Source organism: Setaria viridis, chromosome 2 (genome assembly GCF_005286985.2).
Source record: "Setaria viridis chromosome 2, Setaria_viridis_v4.0, whole genome shotgun sequence".
NCBI classification, from domain to species: domain Eukaryota; kingdom Viridiplantae; phylum Streptophyta; class Magnoliopsida; order Poales; family Poaceae; genus Setaria; species Setaria viridis.
This window is the reverse complement of record NC_048264.2, coordinates 2750620-2768958: the sequence shown is the minus strand read 5'-3', so window position 1 is coordinate 2768958 and position 18339 is coordinate 2750620. Positions and strand designations below refer to the sequence as shown.

Genomic DNA, 18339 nt, shown 5'->3' with positions numbered 1-18339 from the left:
CGTGGGAGAAGGTCGTCCCTGATCCTCGGGTACGGCGGTTGCGTGTTGATAATTGCTGTGCAATTGCACAAATTTTACCTTGATCTCTAAGCAGACAATGCAAATCTTGATTACAACAAACTCTATACCAGCCAAAGTATATCCCGTGGTCTACAAGAATCTGAATGCAAAACATGCCATATCTCTGACACGGATTGAATTCACGTAGTGATTGGTCTGTTCTATCGTGTCTGAACTCCCCATTCATGAATGAAATTGTTAAAGTTTTTCTACTTACAGTCTGTGTGCATCAAAGAAAGATTTCACGTACTTTATTTGCGCTTTGGAAAGCATGATCGCGTAGTTGCAAAAAATCCCTCGCAGAAAAGAAAAAAAAAGCCACGGAGAAGTACGGGCCATGGCCCAATACGAAGTACCGCGCAGCCCATGTCTATCGGTGGGGATGGGAGAACTGGCGGGCTCAACGACGCGGGGCAACAAGCCGAAGAATTAGTCCCACCTCGGCTGCTCACAAAGCGAAAGCACAGCTTATAAACCGAGGCGCTAGCACCGGGTTGTCTCTTCGGAGACATCCGATAAAATTGGAACGATACAGAGAAGATTAGCATGGCCCCTGCGCAAGGATGACACGCACAAATCGAGAAATGGTCCAAATTTTTTTGAGATTTTGCGCGCTGGTCCCTGGCGCTTGCTGCTTCTCTTGCAGATATGCCCTCGGGACTCTTTTTGGCCCTCCCGCTCTAGTTTCTCTTCACGATTCCATCCTCGAGCGAGTTCTGGCACTTTGGACCCCCGTGACTTTTTTTGTTTGCTGATATGCCCTTGTTTCTTACTTTTTCTTCAACACTATTTTTTTCGATTTAATCCTTGCGTCTTCTCCTCTGTAACTACGGCCTCTTTTTGGCACTTTTTAGATTATGTACAATTTTGTTCACGATCTCACGCTCAGATGCTTCCTAGGACTGCAATCATCTGCTGATACTTGCATCTGAGCCCTTGGGCACGAATTTTCCATCACAGTTATGCCCTCAAATGTTTGTTTTGACCCCTTGGCTAGGAATCATCATGTACCATTGGTATATCAGGTAAGGTGCTCATTGGACCTAGTTGAGTTCTGAAACGGCGCATCTGAGTTCTTGCCTGTGAGATGCCTACCGAAAATACTTTTTTTTGTTGTTTAGCCATTCCGTTACAGCAAAGTGGGTCGATTTTTTTTTCTGAAGTGCTGCCTACAAAACACACTCCAGGCTCTTTTCATTTTACCCTTTTTTTTTCTAAAACAAAAAAGAATAGGGAATTATTTTCTCTAGCACGAATGAGCATGCGTCGCTTGGACGCTTCTCGCGGACACGCGTCAGCGGCGAAGGGCTGCCAGCTTTTCAGGGTTCGAGAGAGCACGACCACAGCCTGCCAGTAAAGACGGTGACTGCCAAACCACTCCAGCTACCAGAACGTGCGAAACGGACCCACCGGAAAAGCTTTGCCCGATGCTCATACATTGGAGGGTTCATCCTTTCATTCCTTCATCGAGAACTTCAGTGCAAGGGGAACGCAAGCTGTGCTTTTTTCCGTTCAGTTTCAGTGTTCTTCTCTGCACGACGAGTAGTTCCTCCGTGATTTTTTTCCCTCTACCTCTCATGTGTTCGATTTCGTTGGTTCAATCTTGTGCCCTCTTTTTTTTGTTTTTTGTTTTTTTTCCCCCAAATGATGGCGATGATGATCTATCATGACCATATGACGCATGTACTAGTGCTGATTGACAGTGTCCAGACCTGATTGCTCCCTGTGACGCCATGCCCTGGACATGAATTTCTTTTCCCCCCATCTCTGTTCGTTGTTCTTCATCGACCAGCTGTTGTTCATGAGCAAGTTCATCTTGAGAGCTCGCAAAAATGACGCCGCCATTCCTTTTGTGCTCAGCGCAATCGTGCTGGTCGATCGCCTGGGGTTTGGTTTCGTGGCTATTATTGTTTTGTCTTGCTCGTGATTGTTGCTGATGTTGAGATGCTTTAAAAAGATTTTTTTTTTGACAACGTTGAGATATTTTTGGGAGTCAAGAGAGGAGGGTGATGATAATCGCACTGACGCCCAGTCATACTGTCCGTGCCGATGGCGGATTGTTGTGGTGACTGTCAATCCAACTCTGACTCCTCGTCTGCTCCTTTCTGATTTTCATTGGAAAAAAATTAGCAGTGTTTGTTACATGTTTTGGTTGGTCTGCATCTTTTCTACACCCATTGGATTCTTTGATCCCTGTTTGGTGGCTGTTAAGTTGTTCTAATTAACTCGCAAAAAAAAAAGGTTGTTCTAGCAAAATTTCCCGGTGGAAACTAGGGGATCAACAGAGGAAGGCTCTGTTTGGAAAATTGGAACTTGTGTATTTTCCCCGAATTATGTAGGTACTTTTAAGTCTTTCAGAAAAAGATATGTAGAGATATTTTTGGGAGTGAAGAGAGGGGGATGATGACAATCGCACTGACGCCCAGTCATACTATCCGTGTCGATGGCGGATTGTTATGGTGACTGTCATTCCAATTCTGACTCCTATCGTTGCTCCTTTCGGATTTTCTTGATTTTTTTTGCATTATTTGTTCTTTTGGTTCTTCAGCGTCTTTTCGACACTCTTTGGTTTCCTTTTTCTTCCCAGTGATGATCCCTTTTTGGTGGAAACAGAGAGACGGCTCTGTTTGGAACGTGCTTATTCTTCCCGAATTATGTAGGAACTTTAAGTCTTAAAAAAATGCGTAGGAATTTGAACTCTCTCTTTGAAGTTTCTGAAGATTTGTTCCATGAAAAAAAAAGTACGAACGACGTGGGTTACTGAAGCTGATAGGCTCTGGGGCCAAAAGCAGCAACAAGCTATGTTCATTGGGACGAGACGATGCATGCGCGCACAACGAATGCACACGCACGCAGGTTACATAGGCGGCGGCGCGAGCGATAGGCAGCCAAACAAACACTTCAGCCGATGATCTGGTCGAGCGCGCCGGTGTTCTTGAGCCCGAGCACGATGCCGACGCCGATGATGTGGCCGACGGCGCCGCAGGCCAGCGTGTCGGCGAGCGTGAACCCGGCGGGGTCGCCGGTCTGCAGCCCGGAGTCGCGGGACTCCAGCTTCAGCCCCGCCGTCGCCTTCCGGTTCGCCGACGGCGCCAGCCCGAACCGCCCCGCGAACAGCATCAGTGTCGTCGACAGCACCATGATCTGCCACCATGCCCCATTGTTACCAACGAAATTTTATCTGTAGTTATAAATGAAAGCGAAGGCTCTGGGTCGGTTGCTTGGTACAGTACCTGGTTGGTGGCCGAGCCGATGTAGTCGCACCGGATGCCCTGCGCCCGCTTCCGGCCGCCGGCCCTCACCGGCGGCAGCGCCGCCACGGACCGGAGCGAGGCGTAGCCGTGGAACCGCGGCACGGCGGCGGACATGGACGCGGCGGCGGAGAGCTGGGAGGCCATGGCGACACCTGTTGTCTCTCGTCTGCGTGCTGCTGCTCTGTTCACCGAACTGAACGTGTGGGTATTTTCAGGGGGCGTGGCGGTTTATGGACGCTGCGTGTCTTAAAGCTTTGGACGTGGGAGAGGTGGGATGGGAGCCACAAGGGCGGCTTGTGGCCTGCAGCGGCCACTCGTGGATAGGTTCCGGATCCTCGGCGCTAACGTGGCGCGCCCTGGTTAGAGTAGGGGAGCTGCCACGTTGGATTGGATAAGATACTGCTCTCACAATTGCTTGCTGAATCCTGAGAGCTACTGCAGGTGCTGGTGAGTTGGTGGTTTACAAGCTTGGTGTAACAGGTAAAACACAAGGAAATTGATGGACCTGTAAAAAGTATACGGTCTCTTCTGACATTTCCATCCGCAGAAAATGAGCCTGGCTGTAGTAGAATGGATGAACGAATTCGCGTGATCGATGATTTTCTTCTCTTTTTTATCCTATATGATGAACAGATGAGTTCACATTACATTGGCAGCACATCACGCACGCGAGTACAGCTTCGTAGAGTACTACTCGCACAAGAAAAGTAGACATGCATTCGGAGTTCCGGACCAGCATTCGCCCAAGTAGCCGACGGCCAGTTGAAAAAATAAGCAAAACTGCCTCATCAACATGCTTAATCTGAGAATGGCAGTTGACAAACACAGCCCCCAAGCAACACCACTCTATCTCACTCTGACACTCCTATTTACATTTCTATGACGAGTCAGAGGAACAACCAGCTGATGCTGCTCCTGATTTGAGAAATCAATTAGAAAAAGACCTGTAAAGCAACACGCATTGCCATCCCACGCCCATACACACAAGCTGCCACGCTACGAATCCTACTAAATTACACGCACACTAACCAGCAATTGCACTGTCAGGTGGAGCAGGTAGGTATGAGGTATCCCTATTCCTCATGCCTCGATCTTGAGAAGGGTATTGAGGGAGGTGCTGTTGAACTTCTGGGCAAGGCCTCTGATCGTGAGGATGACGACGTCTCGCATGTGCCGCGTCTGCACCATCAAGTCGACTTCGTTGTCACTGTCGACGACAATCTTGAAGCGGTGCTGATCGTTGCGATACAGCTCAACCTGAAAGGTTCGATTCATTGTTACCATCGTATCTGCATCTAATAGTCGAGCAAATATCTACATGTAATAGATGTAGTAACAGGATAACAGCAATTTCTATCTGCTGATTTCGCGGGAAGAACTCACATGGAAGGGTGGAGCATATGTTCCTCGTACTTCGGTAGATGGAAATGATGTCTTGGATCCAGGCTTTACTACTTTTATCCTCTTTCGATTCACTTCCAAAACTCTCCGTTCCAAATGTCCCATTACTTGTGCCTGTTGTATTTGCAAAAAGCAATTATCAGTTGTCATTGTATTATGCTGAGGAATTGTTAAACTCCAGGGTGAGCATGCCATACCTTTTTGGGTGTTCGATCCTTGTCACATAGAACCTGCTTAGGCAAAAACAAAGAATAAATTGCGTGGAAGATAATAAATACCATATAGCATTGTTGTTGAAATAACACAAATTGGGCAGTACTAGGCTTGAATATTGTTGCTTTTGAAAGAATTTGTCACTCTACTGTGGGATTTATCAGCACTTGGATTTGAAGGGAAAATAGCCTACTAAGAAACGCTCATTCTCAGCAACAGACAACAGCAGGGCAAGTAGCTCACTATGATTGGCTCTAAAATACCAGGAAATAAACCATTATAATTTAAATCAGTGTCACCTCAAATTTGACTGAACCATCATCCAGCTTCTGTTTCACTTCCTTGTAAATTTCAGGCTCTGCATAAGATGATAGAAGCAGTCGTGCTTAGTGCTTAAAACCAGATAAAATTGCAGGGATCAACGACAAATGAACATGAACAGGAAATGGGAAGGTAAGTGATTTGACTGTACCAACTGCAATCGGCTCTGTTGAAACTGAAATAGGTTGTCCCTCAACTCCATCCTCTCTCACAGGTGTATAAATTGCAACAAGTCTATACCCTACATCGTCAACATTAGCTTCATACATTCTTCCAATTTCGCCTGCACAAGAAGTTGGTTCAGTTATATTATAACTTCAAAGTACATGCATATTGCGTAGAAGCACCAAAAAATGAGCAAACATTCATGCACATTAAAAGTTAAACATTGCAATGTTGTTAAAGTGTATACACGTCACTAGTATTACAGATTTATAGCAAATCATACCAGGTATAGAGATAAGATCAGGGCTTCCAACCATCGATCTGAGCCACTGTATTTTACTCTTGCCTTCTTTGCCTCCGCTATAGGTACCCCGAACAGCATATAGGTTAGTGTGAAAACCTCTTCCTTCAATCTCCAGTTTTTCAATTTTAGGCCTTCCTGTTAAAACCAAATAGCAAACTGTTTAATGGTATTGCATATTCCATCATTCTTTGATAAAATGTATAGTGACACAGACACAACATTCGATTCAATTTGACTTTCAAGTCAGAGTTCAATATTGCATTAGACACTAAGCCAAGAGTGTTTTCTTTAGTGTGCAGTATGCACAAATTCATCCATAAAAATCCTGTCATCTTCACTGAACTTCTAGTTACTTGGGCTTTGTTTTGCACTTTGGTTTTTTGTTGGTTTAGCATATACATGCGATGACAGGATCAACAAATATTGTACTAACAAAAAGACGATGCACCCCAAACCCCAACAGGTAGTCAAAGGATGCAGTGGTATCAGCCTAAAGAACAGATCCGATTTTGCAGTCAGTAATACTTCTTTAGAATCCAAATCATACTGTCTAGAATAATGAAACTCTTTCTTTACAAAGGTAGAATGTTAGCTCATTACTGAAAATAACTTTCATGAATTGTAAAATGCTTTGCAAAGGTACAATGCTTGCTCGTTACAGAAAATAACTTTCAGGAATTGTAAAAATGCAAGCTCAATTGGCATTAAGAAAAGGAGGCATAGGTGGAAGTTGAAAGACCTGGCGCAATAGTAGTAGTCACAGCAGATACCAGCTCACTGGATCGTCCAAATACATCAGTGGCAAAGCATTCACATTTCAGGCAGCGACCAATATCCTCAAAGCGTACTTTGTATGAGCGAGAGCACTGGGTTGCCAATGGTTCAAAAGACTGATCCTCTCCTGATCCACTAGAGACAAACCTGCATCCAGAGATCCACATAAGTGCTATGTACAAATTGAACAAAGTTAAAGAGAGAGGAGAGATTCACTTTTCTTACCACTGATATTTCATCTCCTTCTTATAGTTATTCCATATATGTTGTTGGATCTCATTGCTTGGAATTTGTTCAACAACAGTTAGTGTCTCTCTCTCAACCTGGTTTCCCTTGAAAACAAGTGTCTCGATTTTGAGTGGTTCTGAAAGGAAAGTGATAAGGAATACATGTGGTTACACAAAAACTGCAAAGATGAGGGAGGACCTAGCGCCAGAGAAAGTTGGATTGGGGTATAGAGGTTAAGCATGATGGGGGTGACATAAAGCAAAATCTAATAGGTTCAGAGACTTGCCTGGCAAAATTACATCAGATGGTTCAGACAGCTTTTCTTCACCAGTTATCCCATCTGAACGAACAGGAGTATATCTGCCAATGACAAAATCTCTTATTAAGCCATCCAGTAAGAATGTTCTACTGTTTTTCGAACCAAATATTCATAATATAATAACTTCAAGTATATCTATAGTATACCATTGTAAAGTAATGCATATATTAATAGTTTTACCTTAATACTATGGAATAAAGCAATGCAACTGAGTCATATCACAAGTGTGTAAATACTATATCAACATAGACTAAAGTAGTTTACCCAAACAATAGATGGCAGCTGTAATCTGCATCTGTCACTTCATATGTGACTGAATTGGCACCATCTATACGAGTCCTGGTTCCATCACTAGATTCCCTGTACCACCTATACAAGCTTGATCCCTCGTATCCACCATAATAGATGCCCAGTCCACAATACACATCTGAACTTTTCTGCTCCAAGTGAACATCCAAAACAGATGGAAAAGCTGCAAGTATAATGAAAAGAGTAAGGATCTGGAGGCAATGAATGAACATACAAAAATGTCAAGCACGAATATCAAGGGGCAACCTGCCATGACTGGGTCATCAGTAATAGCCATCACCGGATCGCCAGTCTTTCCATCACATCGTGTAGGAACCCAATAAAGAACAAGGTAGGAACCAACATCATCCAATGAAAGCTTGTATTTTCTGTTAAAAAATCCATTTAAACAGATTAGTTCGTTATATGGATTACCCGACACTAAAAAATTTGATATAGCAAGCAAAAGAACGCACAAGGTTTCTCCAACAACTTCTGAAGATGCAGCAACAAGATCAAATTCCAAATTATCAGGTCTCTCTTTGCTTCGAAACCATTTATATTTCCCAGTGCCTTCCTTACCACCAAAGTAAGTTTTGATGGGAGAAATTTCATTGTCCTCAAAACACTCAGGTAGAATAAGATTGACACCCTTGGGCTCCCCTGCATGAAAGGACGGGTTAACATATAGTCAATACATAGACTGACACCCTTGTTTAATATCGTTTTTATTTTATATGCTTATATCATATAACCGCACAGCACAGAATTTGTATCTCTGCATCACATAAAATGGTTGCTTATGCCATAATCTTGTGGTGGTCCTACCGCAAGCAAAACAAGAAAAAGAAAAAGAAAGTACTAGTTGTAAAGCCTTTTGTAGCAAACAGTACAAAGTTACAAGCCATGTTTTAACTACAATAAGGCAATGTGTGAAGAAACACGAACCAGGTAAGATTGTATCTGAAATAACACTCCTGGGTGACCCCTGTAATCCGTCTTCTCGTACAGGTGTATGTATAAGTTCGATCCGGCAATCGACATCAGCTAGATCGAGATCTAGACAGTCTATTATGAGAAAACAATTAACAGTTAGTTCTGCAATGAGAAAAGGACAGCAAATATTGGAGTTGTGTGCGATAGCATATGTCCAAAAAAGACTATACGAACTGACCGCCGGCAGTCAACTTTTCCTTGCGACCATCGTCATGTAATCTGAACCATTCGTGGATGCAACTTCCCCTCAAACTAGAATGAGAAGGAAAGAGTTTAGCAAGTAACATTAATGATAACCTGGAACACCAGTAGTGTATATCTCACCCTCCAGTATACTCAGCATGGAAGGTCAAACGGCCACCTTCGACCATAGAGCCAGCTAGTTCAAGAGATCGGCATGTTGGTGGCCCTGTAAATAAGTAGATTACAAAGATATCGGTTCGTTTTGTAATTTCATCAACAAGTTGGAACAAATGCCCCCACACATGCAAGTGTGCACACACAAAGCAACACAGTAAAGAAAAATGTATATTTTCCAAAGAGGTAACAGTTGTCGATTTATCTACCTGGTATAATAGGACCAATCACTTCTGTCGACACCAAAGAACCCTGAACTCCATCATTTCTAACAGGCTTGCACAAGACAGATATGTAGAAGCCAATGTCATCGCATTTCAAGGTATACGATGAACTTGTTGCACCTTCAATTTCTTTCTCAGTTCCATCAGAACTTGCCTACAACAACAACAACAAAGCTTTCAGTCCAAAGTACCCTAAGAGTTGAAACCCAGCAAGAATTCATATGGGAGATGTAATTAGTTAAGGTATAATCTGGTTATTAGTACTTACGTACATTACCACGTAAAAAGGAAAAAAGTAGTACTTGATAACAGCAACCTACCAATATCCAGCGGAACATTGTGTCCCCTTCTTCTCCTCCCCAATATCTTTTGCTGGCAACCATAGTTGTTCCTTCAATGGCCTCACCAGTTACTTCAAGAGAAAGTAATGTTGGCATTCCTGTCAGCAATGCAAAGAAATTGAAACAAAGCTGTTATGTATGAAGAATTTTTCTTCAATCATAGTCATAGGTGTCTAGAACCTATCACAACAGCAACCAAGAAAGATATATCGATTCATGTGTACAAAAAGAATAGCTAAAATTTCTTTTCTTGGACACAGAAAACAGAATGTAAGCAGAAAACTACAAAGAATTTAGCAGTGTGCAACAATTCTCATATTTCTTTTATTTTTCACATCTTTGAGTTCGTCATTTAATAGAGAATCCAGGTTCATTCACTAGTTAGTTTCTAAATATACATTTCCTGTCTAATTAGTTTATAAATATACATTTCCTGACATCCAGGCCAAGCAAGCAAATAAATAGATCTCTTTCATGACATAGAAATAATTTCTTCCATTTCAAAAAATTGTTCAAGGCAGAAATAGAAAAGAGAAGCACCTGGAGTAACTCTATCCTTTCCTATGAATACTCTTGCCTCGCCAACGATACCATCATCCCTGATAGGTGTGCACTTGAAAGAAACAAACTTTCCAATAGCTTCCTTTGAAACACGGTATTGTAGCAAACCAGATGCCTCCGACGCTGGAGTGCCTTCATCATCTTCAGTCTGTCAAATTTCATATAAGTGAAGTGGCCAAAGAACAAGCATTACTGCCCATAACTTAGTAGCAACCAAGAAAATACAATACATACCTCATGAAGATGCCAACTATATAAACTATTTCCTTCATGCCCCCCAATGTACCCGTATGATGCTGTTAATATCTGACCCTCAGAGAATTCACCAGTCACTGTTAAGAAGTTCAGGCTGGGTGGCAATGCTGCAACAAAGAAAGGTGATGCTGTTTAAATAGAAATGGCAGCACGACTGGCTAAATCACAAGTTTGTGCCTCCCCAAATGATGGTTTGACAGCTAAAAACAAAAGGACTACCCATCACTTCTACAGAAAGACGATTGCCAATTATTTGATCTATCTTCAAAGTTTCACTTATCCTATGTACTGCAAAACATGAATGTTAAAGTCTTCGTTTAATTTCAGTTCCAACGGTGCTACAGCCATATCCAAGGCAAATTTACTGGCACCTAAATTCATGGGAATACTCCACTAGAGGAATAAGCACTAACATTTCTCCCCTTCTAGGTCATTCGGATGAAATAATCCAGATAGTTGCCATTGAGTGTGGTCAGATGGTGAACCGGTGGGCAGAACTATGAATGGCTAAAATATTACACATAATTGCCAGAATGGACACTCAAAAGAAGCATTTTAGCACAAATAAGCCATTGAGTGTGGGCACATAATGGACAGGTGGGCTGAACTATGAATTGCCATGACATGTGAACATAATAATTAGAAATGCCAGAACGAACACTCAAAAGAAGCTTTTTAGCACAAATAATAAGGTCAACTGACATGTACTTACTTTCCACAACGCCATCTGATATAGCATACGCTGGTTCACCGATTTCACCGTCAGGTGCCACAGGTGTAAACTTTGCGACAATATAATATCCAACAGCACTGAGAGGAATGCGGAATGTCTAATGGAATCAAAAGAAGATTGAAATTCAGTTCTATCACATTAAACAAAATAAAACAAATAATAAAGCCTAAAGTATTGAGCAGTGCATCAATGACATTAGTAGAGAACACAACTGATCTTACTTTAGAAACTTTTGATGTACTAAGGGCTTCAAGCTCATGTTCATTCTTAAATTCGGAGGAAGATGCCTTGTACCATTGAACCCTACTGGACCCTTCAGTTCCACCTGTGACAGTAGCACTAGCAGATATCTTGCTTCCTTCCCTTGCTTCCCCAATAATCATTAAATTGAAGACTTTTGGAGGGGCTGACCAAACGAGGAGCGCAAAGCAAAGTAATCATACATATATTCAGTCTTATCCCGAAAGGAAAAATGTCACAATTGGCACAACTGCACAAATGTCAAACATTAGTACCTTTCTTAACTACATCTGTTAGTGCGCAAGCAGATTCACCTTCCTCGCCTGGAGAAATCATCAGTATATGTTAGTGTAAAATAACATTTGTGCCAACAAGCAGTAGACATGTTACAGCTAACGCCTGCCAGTTCAACAAACCTTCAAGGTTGACGGGGGTATATACAAATTTGAGGTGCCTGCCCACGTCCTCGTTAGTAAGTGTATACTCCATGCTGTCTGACAGCACAAGAAGAAATTCACTGCATACAAACAAATAATTTCCCATTAGCATAAAATATGTGTCCACAGCCATTCAACTTAGTTAAATGGAATTATGGATTACTTCTGGTTTTGCAATTGAGTTCATCCAGTTCTCTGGCAGTTTAGATTACATGACATGTTGTTTACTTGGTGTCCAGTCCACTTGTGCACATGGTGTTTTTTTCACTATTTAGTTTACAAGTATTCAGCAGATCCAAAGTTGACTTTTGTCAAAAGTTGCTCCTTAAAATCATATAGATAAAAAGGTTCAGTCGAGAGACTGCTTGATGTGTCTCCCAATCTATTTGAACAACTCCAACAATAGGTGCCACAGCAAGTAATCATTTCTAGTGAAATCATAAGAATGGCTCCTTTGTCCTTTCAATCATGAAGATGAAATGTTTTGGGCTTTTGGCAGCACAAAATTCTCAGGACATATCTCTATATTAAAAGTGTTAAGCGGCAATATTTTGTCCAAGTGTTCTTAGTTGTTATTTGTTAACATGTAATTATTCAACATTACAGACTTTCAAGAATTATGTAAAATATATAGGAAATACTTCAATGTGTAAGCAGAATCTATGCTTCAAGAAGCATGGAAACGTGTGCTATCAATGGCACACAACATGTTGTCCTAGTATATCATAATGCCAATGATTTTAAGAACTCTGATGCTAGCTAGATATGAAAAATCTATCTAACACCAGTTTTTCCTCAGTTCAAAACTTCGATATGGCAACTAGTGGCACATACCCATTTTCCTTCTCTCTAAACCACCGGATTTTGCTTAGTCCCTCTCGGCCACCAAAGTATTTTCCCTTTCCTATGATAACATTATCTTCAACAATATCTCCCAGAACATGTACATCGCTGACTGATGGTGTTGCTGAAACAATGTCATAGGCAAACAGCTATAAACATTAGAAAAGGAGATAAATGTTGGCACTGGTTCCCTAAGGCTTATGAACAGCTTCTTGAACTTTCAAATTGAGACTGACATGACTACTCAAATATAAAAAATACTTCAAATGTCAAAACAACCAAACAGTTCTATCAGGGTCTGTTTGGATAGAAGTCGACTGAAGTGGAATGGGAGGGATTGGAGGGAAAATTAGTTCATTTAAGACTCAATCCCCTTCATTCCACTCCAATACTCTTTTATCCAAACAAGCTCTCAAGAATTGAAAAATTAACAACTATAACCAGATGAACCATCATCAGTTACTTTTCAACTGCCAATACTGTATATACAGTTATACACAAATTCTTGAAAACATACTTTCTAGAGAATTTCCTAAGAAAAAGAAGATCCTAATTCTTCCATCAACAGGATTTCAAGCATATGTCACATGAAAAAATTTAAGAAACCCATTAATTTTGGGCTAATTTAAAATGCATTGCTACCCTTTTACAAACATGATGGAAGAGATGCTTTCAACCCAACCAAACATGTAGCGTGTATGTTTAGTTTAATAGAGGGGAAAATGGGAAATTCTAGAAAACTAAAAGAGTACGAGAGCATTAATAGGATAATTGCCGGGACAAAGTACTATACCAGCCTTTACAAAATCTGTCATTGTACATTGCGGCTCCCCCTTGACACCTGCATCTGTAGCAGGGGTGTACATAAATACCAAACTTGAATTGATATCATTGACTGTCAGCTGATATTCCATCCCCTCCGCTCCATCGATTACTTCAGCATTGCCATTCCACCTTCGCCTTAACCAACTAGACTCGAAAGAGGGTTAATAAAATCAGTGGCATTTCGTAGATAGGAAACTTTTAGAATTGAGCGCATTTAGAATGTTTTGAGCGCATTTAGAATTTTCATTTGGCCAAGATAGATACAGAATAAATAGGGTAAACAAACCTTGCAACACCTTTTCCTGGTGTTCCACCACACCAAGCAATTTCAGGAACTCCATTTAGTATGTTTCCTTCCACTAGTTCACCACTGACTGTCAAATTGATGACCTTTGGACATCCAGTACCTGGTGAACAAAAGCTGACTGAGTAGAGGAACATATAGCCCCACTTTACAGTTTTGATTTTAAGTAATTAGGTGCATCAATTACACTAAGTGATCTCGCTAGCAGCAGCCAGCAGGACAGTGAAACAATTACCACCCCATAAGAATGCCAAATCATCTCCCTAACAAGAACCCAAAATATCGTGGGACAGCAAATGAAGTGCCTGAGCACTTTTACTGAAAGGGTTTCATAATTTTACAACTGGAGTATTATACAACTATCTACAATGCAAACTTGGCCTCTATCAAACAGCTAGCTTGACAAATCTGGCTTAACAAATACTGCTGAACAAGATGAGCGTTTAAAGTACCTGGAGAAACAGGTAAAGATACAGCAAAGATGGGCGGAAATTCAGCACCATTCAGTATCGGAGTGCATTCAACTTTCAAACATCTTCCAACATCCTCGTGCTTCGGCCAGTACACCTTATGTTTACATATAGCAAGGGTTTAGAGCTTGCAAAAAGGTTGCATAACAGCAAAATGGTGCAACAATGATGGCAGGGACTTAAAATTTGCAGATAATATCAGTGCCATAAGAGGTACAAGTGTTTGTATTTGATATGACCAGGAAATGTCAATTAAACGAGATAAAATGTGTACTAGATCCTGAAGATTTTATAAGATTAGTGTGGTCTCAATTTCATGTCATGAGAATTATGGTCTGAATCCTTTGTCCAAACAACATATAAACATATAATAGTAATAACCAATACAGTTAGGCACTTTTGGCGAACAAGAGATCAAACGACAGGTGTCACCTTACTGCTTGGGTCAATTGTCGTCCTTAACCATTTTAGAAAGTACTCACAATACCATTATACCAAGGTTATTTTGTCATTTCAACCTCATTCAAATGGTGCTGATCAAAATAGAGGAAGCAGACTGGAAGTGTGATGGGTACAACCATACATCAAATATAAACCACAAGTACTGCTTAGAGACTAGAGGAGGCATGGATCACTGTACAAAAGTCTAAAGCATGGTTTTGTCTGATGCAGATCACTTAAAGGAGTATCATACCTCGCTCAATGCTTCAGGAATAGGCTGAAAATCAGTTGGTGTTTTGCCACCCAGAAACCATTGGTATTTGAGGACCAGCTCACCCTCCCTACCAAGATTTGTGAAGCCAAAATGACAATGGCATGGATCCTCTTCAAATGGATGGTCAACATAAGCTTTATTCACCATGTAATCTTGAGGGAGCTTATCCTTCCATTGCTCGAGTAGGAAGGAAAATGTTGAATCTGTCCAGGCAACATAAATTCGCAATTAGAATTACCGAGGACACGTAGAAATAAGGTCGACATATATTTACAACTTTAATCCATGCAATGACCTTCAATATTTGACATGCAACAAATCTGTTTGATTTATGAAGGAAAAAAGTAAAGGAATACAACGATCAGTAACTTTAGAAAAAACAGCAAGCATGCCTGCTAATCTCTACATGAACATGAAGTTCTTATCTGCACAACACAATTGTTTTCATGCATTGAGATAAAAATTGGTTAAATACTGCCTGCCTCACATCATTTGTGTCAGAATGAAGATGGCTCGAACCAAAAACACAGTTTTGAAGTAATAAAATAGCAGGATCAATCTTGACATCTTGAAGATAAAAAGAAAATGTCAGCAAACAATCTTTCTTCTCCAGTAAAATCATACCAGCAGCAAGTTCAGGGGAGCAAAATTCCCAGCCATCACGAATGCAGATAGCTGTATGAGCAGGATATTGCTTTGCGACCTCAGCCTCGTTGGGGTTCAGATCTGCATCAGATGGCGATGCCCACTTCAGAATTATGAAATGTATCAAAGTATTTAGATATAACATTCGAGTTGCGCCAAACAACTTAGTGGGTGCCTCTATTAGAACATGTACCCATGTAGTATAATAGCAATTTTGATAGTTGGAGCTTTATAGTAGACATTTTATAGTAGACATTACTGATGCTCATGCTCATATATATGCAGATGAACCATTTAAATTGAGCTAACTCTTTTCTCAACTTTTTGAAAAATCACAATAATGATGTGCAACCTTTCTAACGCAAACATAAAGCTGGATTATCTGGATGTATAAAATAATGGAATATCTTAGTCATCATCTTTCATCCCCACTAGTTACCAATCTGAATGGATTGTATGCATAATAGCCCAGAGCTGTTTGGGCATCAAGATGAATATTTCTCACTACGAATTAAGGCAATACCTCGGTCATTGAACTTTTTCAAAGTAGGGCCTATAAGCAGAATAGAAGCAGCTTCCAAGTGTGGCATCTCAAGCAGTGGATTCTCCTCAACACGTAAATGCTGCAGTCAGTTCAACATCCTAGGTGAGTATACTGTTCCAGACGCATCCAGGTATATCAATAGTAATGATTCGATCACATAATTCTTGTACAGAAAATTAAGATTCAAAGTGTTTGAACCCCATAACAGACTGGTAACATGTGTTAATGGATAATTTGATTTGTTGCTTTCATGCATATAAGTTGTCCGTAGCATCATATTGCGCGAACAACCATTAACCATTTTAATTAGTGGACTGCCTAATATCCGTATTCAAAATTTCATGCATTGTTACACCACAATAGTAAGCTTTAGCCTTCATATGTCACCTTGCTACATAACAGTGGGATAAAGGGCCTGTAGTTAAAGGCCACCATCAAAGAGATTTCCATATTTGTGGAAGTAGTAGTTTGGTAACAGCACAAGGATGTAGATCGTTCATGACTACACAGACTAAAAGAGGAATTCAGACCTCCAGAAAAGGCAGATGTGGAAATCCCTTCAGAGTTGATATTTTGTTTCTGCTAGCCGCTAACACCTGTATAAAGAGAAACACCAGTTAAGGCCATCATGGACCATTCTAATATGTTCGAGGCAAAAGGGAGAAATTAAAAAACAATCAGCAAGCTCACTTGAAGTCGAGGTTGATGAGCCATACAGAGTGACTTTAGCCTGTTTTGAGCAACAGAAAGGAACTGGTGCAAAAAGAGAGATAAGTGGAAGGTGTTAATCTATGTCACAGTAAGTAAAGATTAACTGCTAAGATCAAGTCAGCAATAGTGGCATACCTCCAAGTTAGGAAGTTCGGGAAGGCTAGCAAGTGAAGTTATTTGATTTCCAGCAAGATAAAGTTGCTACATGGTATGGTATACATAAAAAAATAAGTGCATGTAAGCCATCTATAATCTCAATCAATATGATGGGGATAGCACAAACCTGGAGAACGATGCAATTCCTGAGAGGCTCGAACCCAGGGAGCTTAAAATCATTAAAGCTCAAATCAAGAACCTGCAAGTGTCATGACAGACATAAGCTAGTAGCCCAGAATCAAACGAGCGATTAGCCTATATATGGCACATCACATTGTGGAAAAACAATAAAAAGATGAAGTCAAGGCATACCTTGACCCCCTTGAGAATCTCAATGCCCTCCAAACTTGATAAAAGGTTGTCCCTCAGATACACAAACTAGAAACAAAAAAATAATAATAATGTTAGTCAGCAGATGTTCCTGCTATTTCGAATACATAGCTTATGCAGGTTGTCTACTTTGTGCATTCTTCATAGAATTTGCTACTTGGAATCTTGTATAAAATCAGCAGCCTCATGCTGTTCATTTATAACCAAGAACAGAAAGCTGAGAGAACTAGGAAACAGAAGAGAAGACATGAAGCTGGATAAGCTTACCTCAAGAGCAGGTGATAATCTCAACTGCTTCAGGCTACGAACCCTATGGCCTCTTGAATCAAGTCTCTACAGTAGGGGGAAGGTGATGAGCAGTCAAAATCGCCAAATCATGCTGTTATCTGGATTGTTCAGAAAAATGCAGAAGAACGGCACTAACCACTTCGTCACTAGCCTTCAAATCCACCTGTGGCAGCATCATGAACCTTGAGTCACGGCTATCTGCAGTTGAACTCTTCCTCCGACTAGGCACAGATGATGATGTCTGAGAACCTGATTTCTTTGTAGCGGTGCTTGTAACGGAACGTGGTGATTGCAGAGAAGCATTAGAGGCCACTCTCCTCGTGCTGCCACCGCTGCCATTGGAGCTCTCTGTCTTTGACTGGACCTTCTTCAGTGTTGAAGTTGGGGATGCCTTGACAGCAGGTCTCTTCACCAAATCTGCCTTTGCGCTCTCAATCAAGGATGTTTTCTTTTCCACTGCGGGCTTTGAGCTCACAGTGGAGGCGGACACCGGCTTACTCTTCTTTGCTCCATCCAACAGCGTAGGACTAGCCTTCTTAGCAACAACTGAACTCCCATTGCCCTGTTGCTTCCCAACAGTTCCTGTGCTGCTTCTCCTCTGCACCGAACTGGCATTCACTGATGAAGTAGGCTTCATCATGGAAGACCGGGGCACGGCCACCTCCGCTGAAGCTGCACCATCAGCTCGCTTTTTAATTGACGAGGCAGTCCCCAACGCGAACCTGCCTGTGGGTGCCACTGGCCGTGGCTTCACCGGTTTACCATCCGCCACCTTCGAGGCCTCTGATGGAGCTTCCATTCCCCTCCAACAACAATGGAAACCTCAACAGATCCACCCAAATGCGTCCTAGTCAAACCCGGAATCTCTCAATGATAGGAGCATAAGTGACCTGACTGCAAAAAAAAATTAAAAACAGATAGAACACCTGAGTTAGTGAGTTAGAGACGAATAATTGGCCATCCACGCAATAATTATGCAACAACCACAAGCTTGCAGCAATCAAACGCTTGTCTGTAACATGAAACTGCCCACGGAA

At 41.4% G+C, this 18339-nt stretch overlaps 2 protein-coding genes, 1 long non-coding RNA gene and 3 other non-coding genes across 6 annotated transcripts; 4 read left to right on the top strand and 2 right to left on the bottom strand.

Moving 5' to 3' along the window:
- Window positions 1–556: 556 nt before the first annotated feature.
- LOC117846649 (U6 spliceosomal RNA) lies at window positions 557–659 on the top strand. The gene has a single exon (XR_004638378.1). It is a non-coding gene; the product is annotated as a U6 spliceosomal RNA (small nuclear RNA).
- A 1403-nt stretch (window positions 660–2062) lies between these two features.
- Window positions 2063–2150, top strand: LOC117846666 (small nucleolar RNA U31b). Its single transcript, XR_004638393.1, has one exon. It is a non-coding gene; the product is annotated as a small nucleolar RNA U31b (small nucleolar RNA).
- Window positions 2151–2456: 306 nt separating this feature from the next.
- On the top strand, window positions 2457–2544 carry LOC117846667 (small nucleolar RNA U31b). The gene has a single exon (XR_004638394.1). It is a non-coding gene; the product is annotated as a small nucleolar RNA U31b (small nucleolar RNA).
- A 273-nt stretch (window positions 2545–2817) lies between these two features.
- LOC117846075 (photosystem I reaction center subunit psaK, chloroplastic) lies at window positions 2818–3553 on the bottom strand. The gene is made up of 2 exons (XM_034727180.2): window positions 3294–3553; window positions 2818–3204 (listed from the first exon to the last, which is right to left on the bottom strand). The coding sequence occupies exons 1-2, from the start codon at window positions 3456–3458 to the stop codon at window positions 2962–2964; spliced, it is 408 nt and encodes a 135-aa protein (XP_034583071.1). The 5' UTR covers window positions 3459–3553; the 3' UTR covers window positions 2818–2961.
- Window positions 3554–4076: 523 nt separating this feature from the next.
- LOC117846074 (187-kDa microtubule-associated protein AIR9) lies at window positions 4077–18101 on the bottom strand. Its single transcript, XM_034727179.2, has 37 exons — window positions 17439–18101; window positions 17282–17347; window positions 16997–17062; window positions 16812–16883; window positions 16664–16729; window positions 16508–16570; window positions 16348–16413; window positions 15797–15896; window positions 15253–15354; window positions 14608–14831; window positions 13896–14010; window positions 13426–13546; window positions 13108–13283; window positions 12306–12438; window positions 11451–11551; window positions 11310–11357; window positions 11016–11200; window positions 10774–10891; window positions 10041–10168; window positions 9786–9954; window positions 9225–9343; window positions 8890–9058; window positions 8648–8732; window positions 8502–8575; window positions 8276–8395; window positions 7804–7990; window positions 7595–7716; window positions 7304–7511; window positions 7007–7080; window positions 6718–6856; window positions 6458–6639; window positions 5698–5853; window positions 5401–5532; window positions 5228–5286; window positions 4913–4945; window positions 4698–4829; window positions 4077–4571 (listed from the first exon to the last, which is right to left on the bottom strand). Exons 1-37 carry the CDS (start codon window positions 18099–18101, stop codon window positions 4395–4397), a joined length of 4950 nt encoding a protein of 1649 aa, XP_034583070.1. The 3' UTR covers window positions 4077–4394.
- Window positions 4828–14934, top strand: LOC117846076 (uncharacterized). Its single transcript, XR_004638212.2, has 2 exons — window positions 4828–5381; window positions 14586–14934. It is a non-coding gene; the product is annotated as an uncharacterized lncRNA (long non-coding RNA).
- Window positions 18102–18339: the final 238 nt, after the last annotated feature.

Excerpts from the sequence above, each read along its gene's own strand:
- LOC117846075 (XM_034727180.2), bottom strand. The coding sequence starts at position 3,458 with ATGGCCTCCCAGCTCTCCGCCGCCGCGTCCATGTCCGCCGCCGTGCCG. Across the intron at positions 3,205-3,293 it reads TCGGCTCGGCCACCAACCAG|ATCATGGTGCTGTCGACGAC; the intron begins GTACTGTACCAA and ends GCATGGTGGCAG.
- LOC117846074 (XM_034727179.2), bottom strand. The coding sequence starts at position 18,101 with ATGGAAGCTCCATCAGAGGCCTCGAAGGTGGCGGATGGTAAACCGGTG. Across the intron at positions 11,201-11,309 it reads AACAGATGTAGTTAAGAAAG|CCCCTCCAAAAGTCTTCAAT; the intron begins GTACTAATGTTT and ends TCGTTTGGTCAG. Across the intron at positions 7,717-7,803 it reads GAAGTTGTTGGAGAAACCTT|AAAATACAAGCTTTCATTGG; the intron begins GTGCGTTCTTTT and ends ATTTTTTAACAG.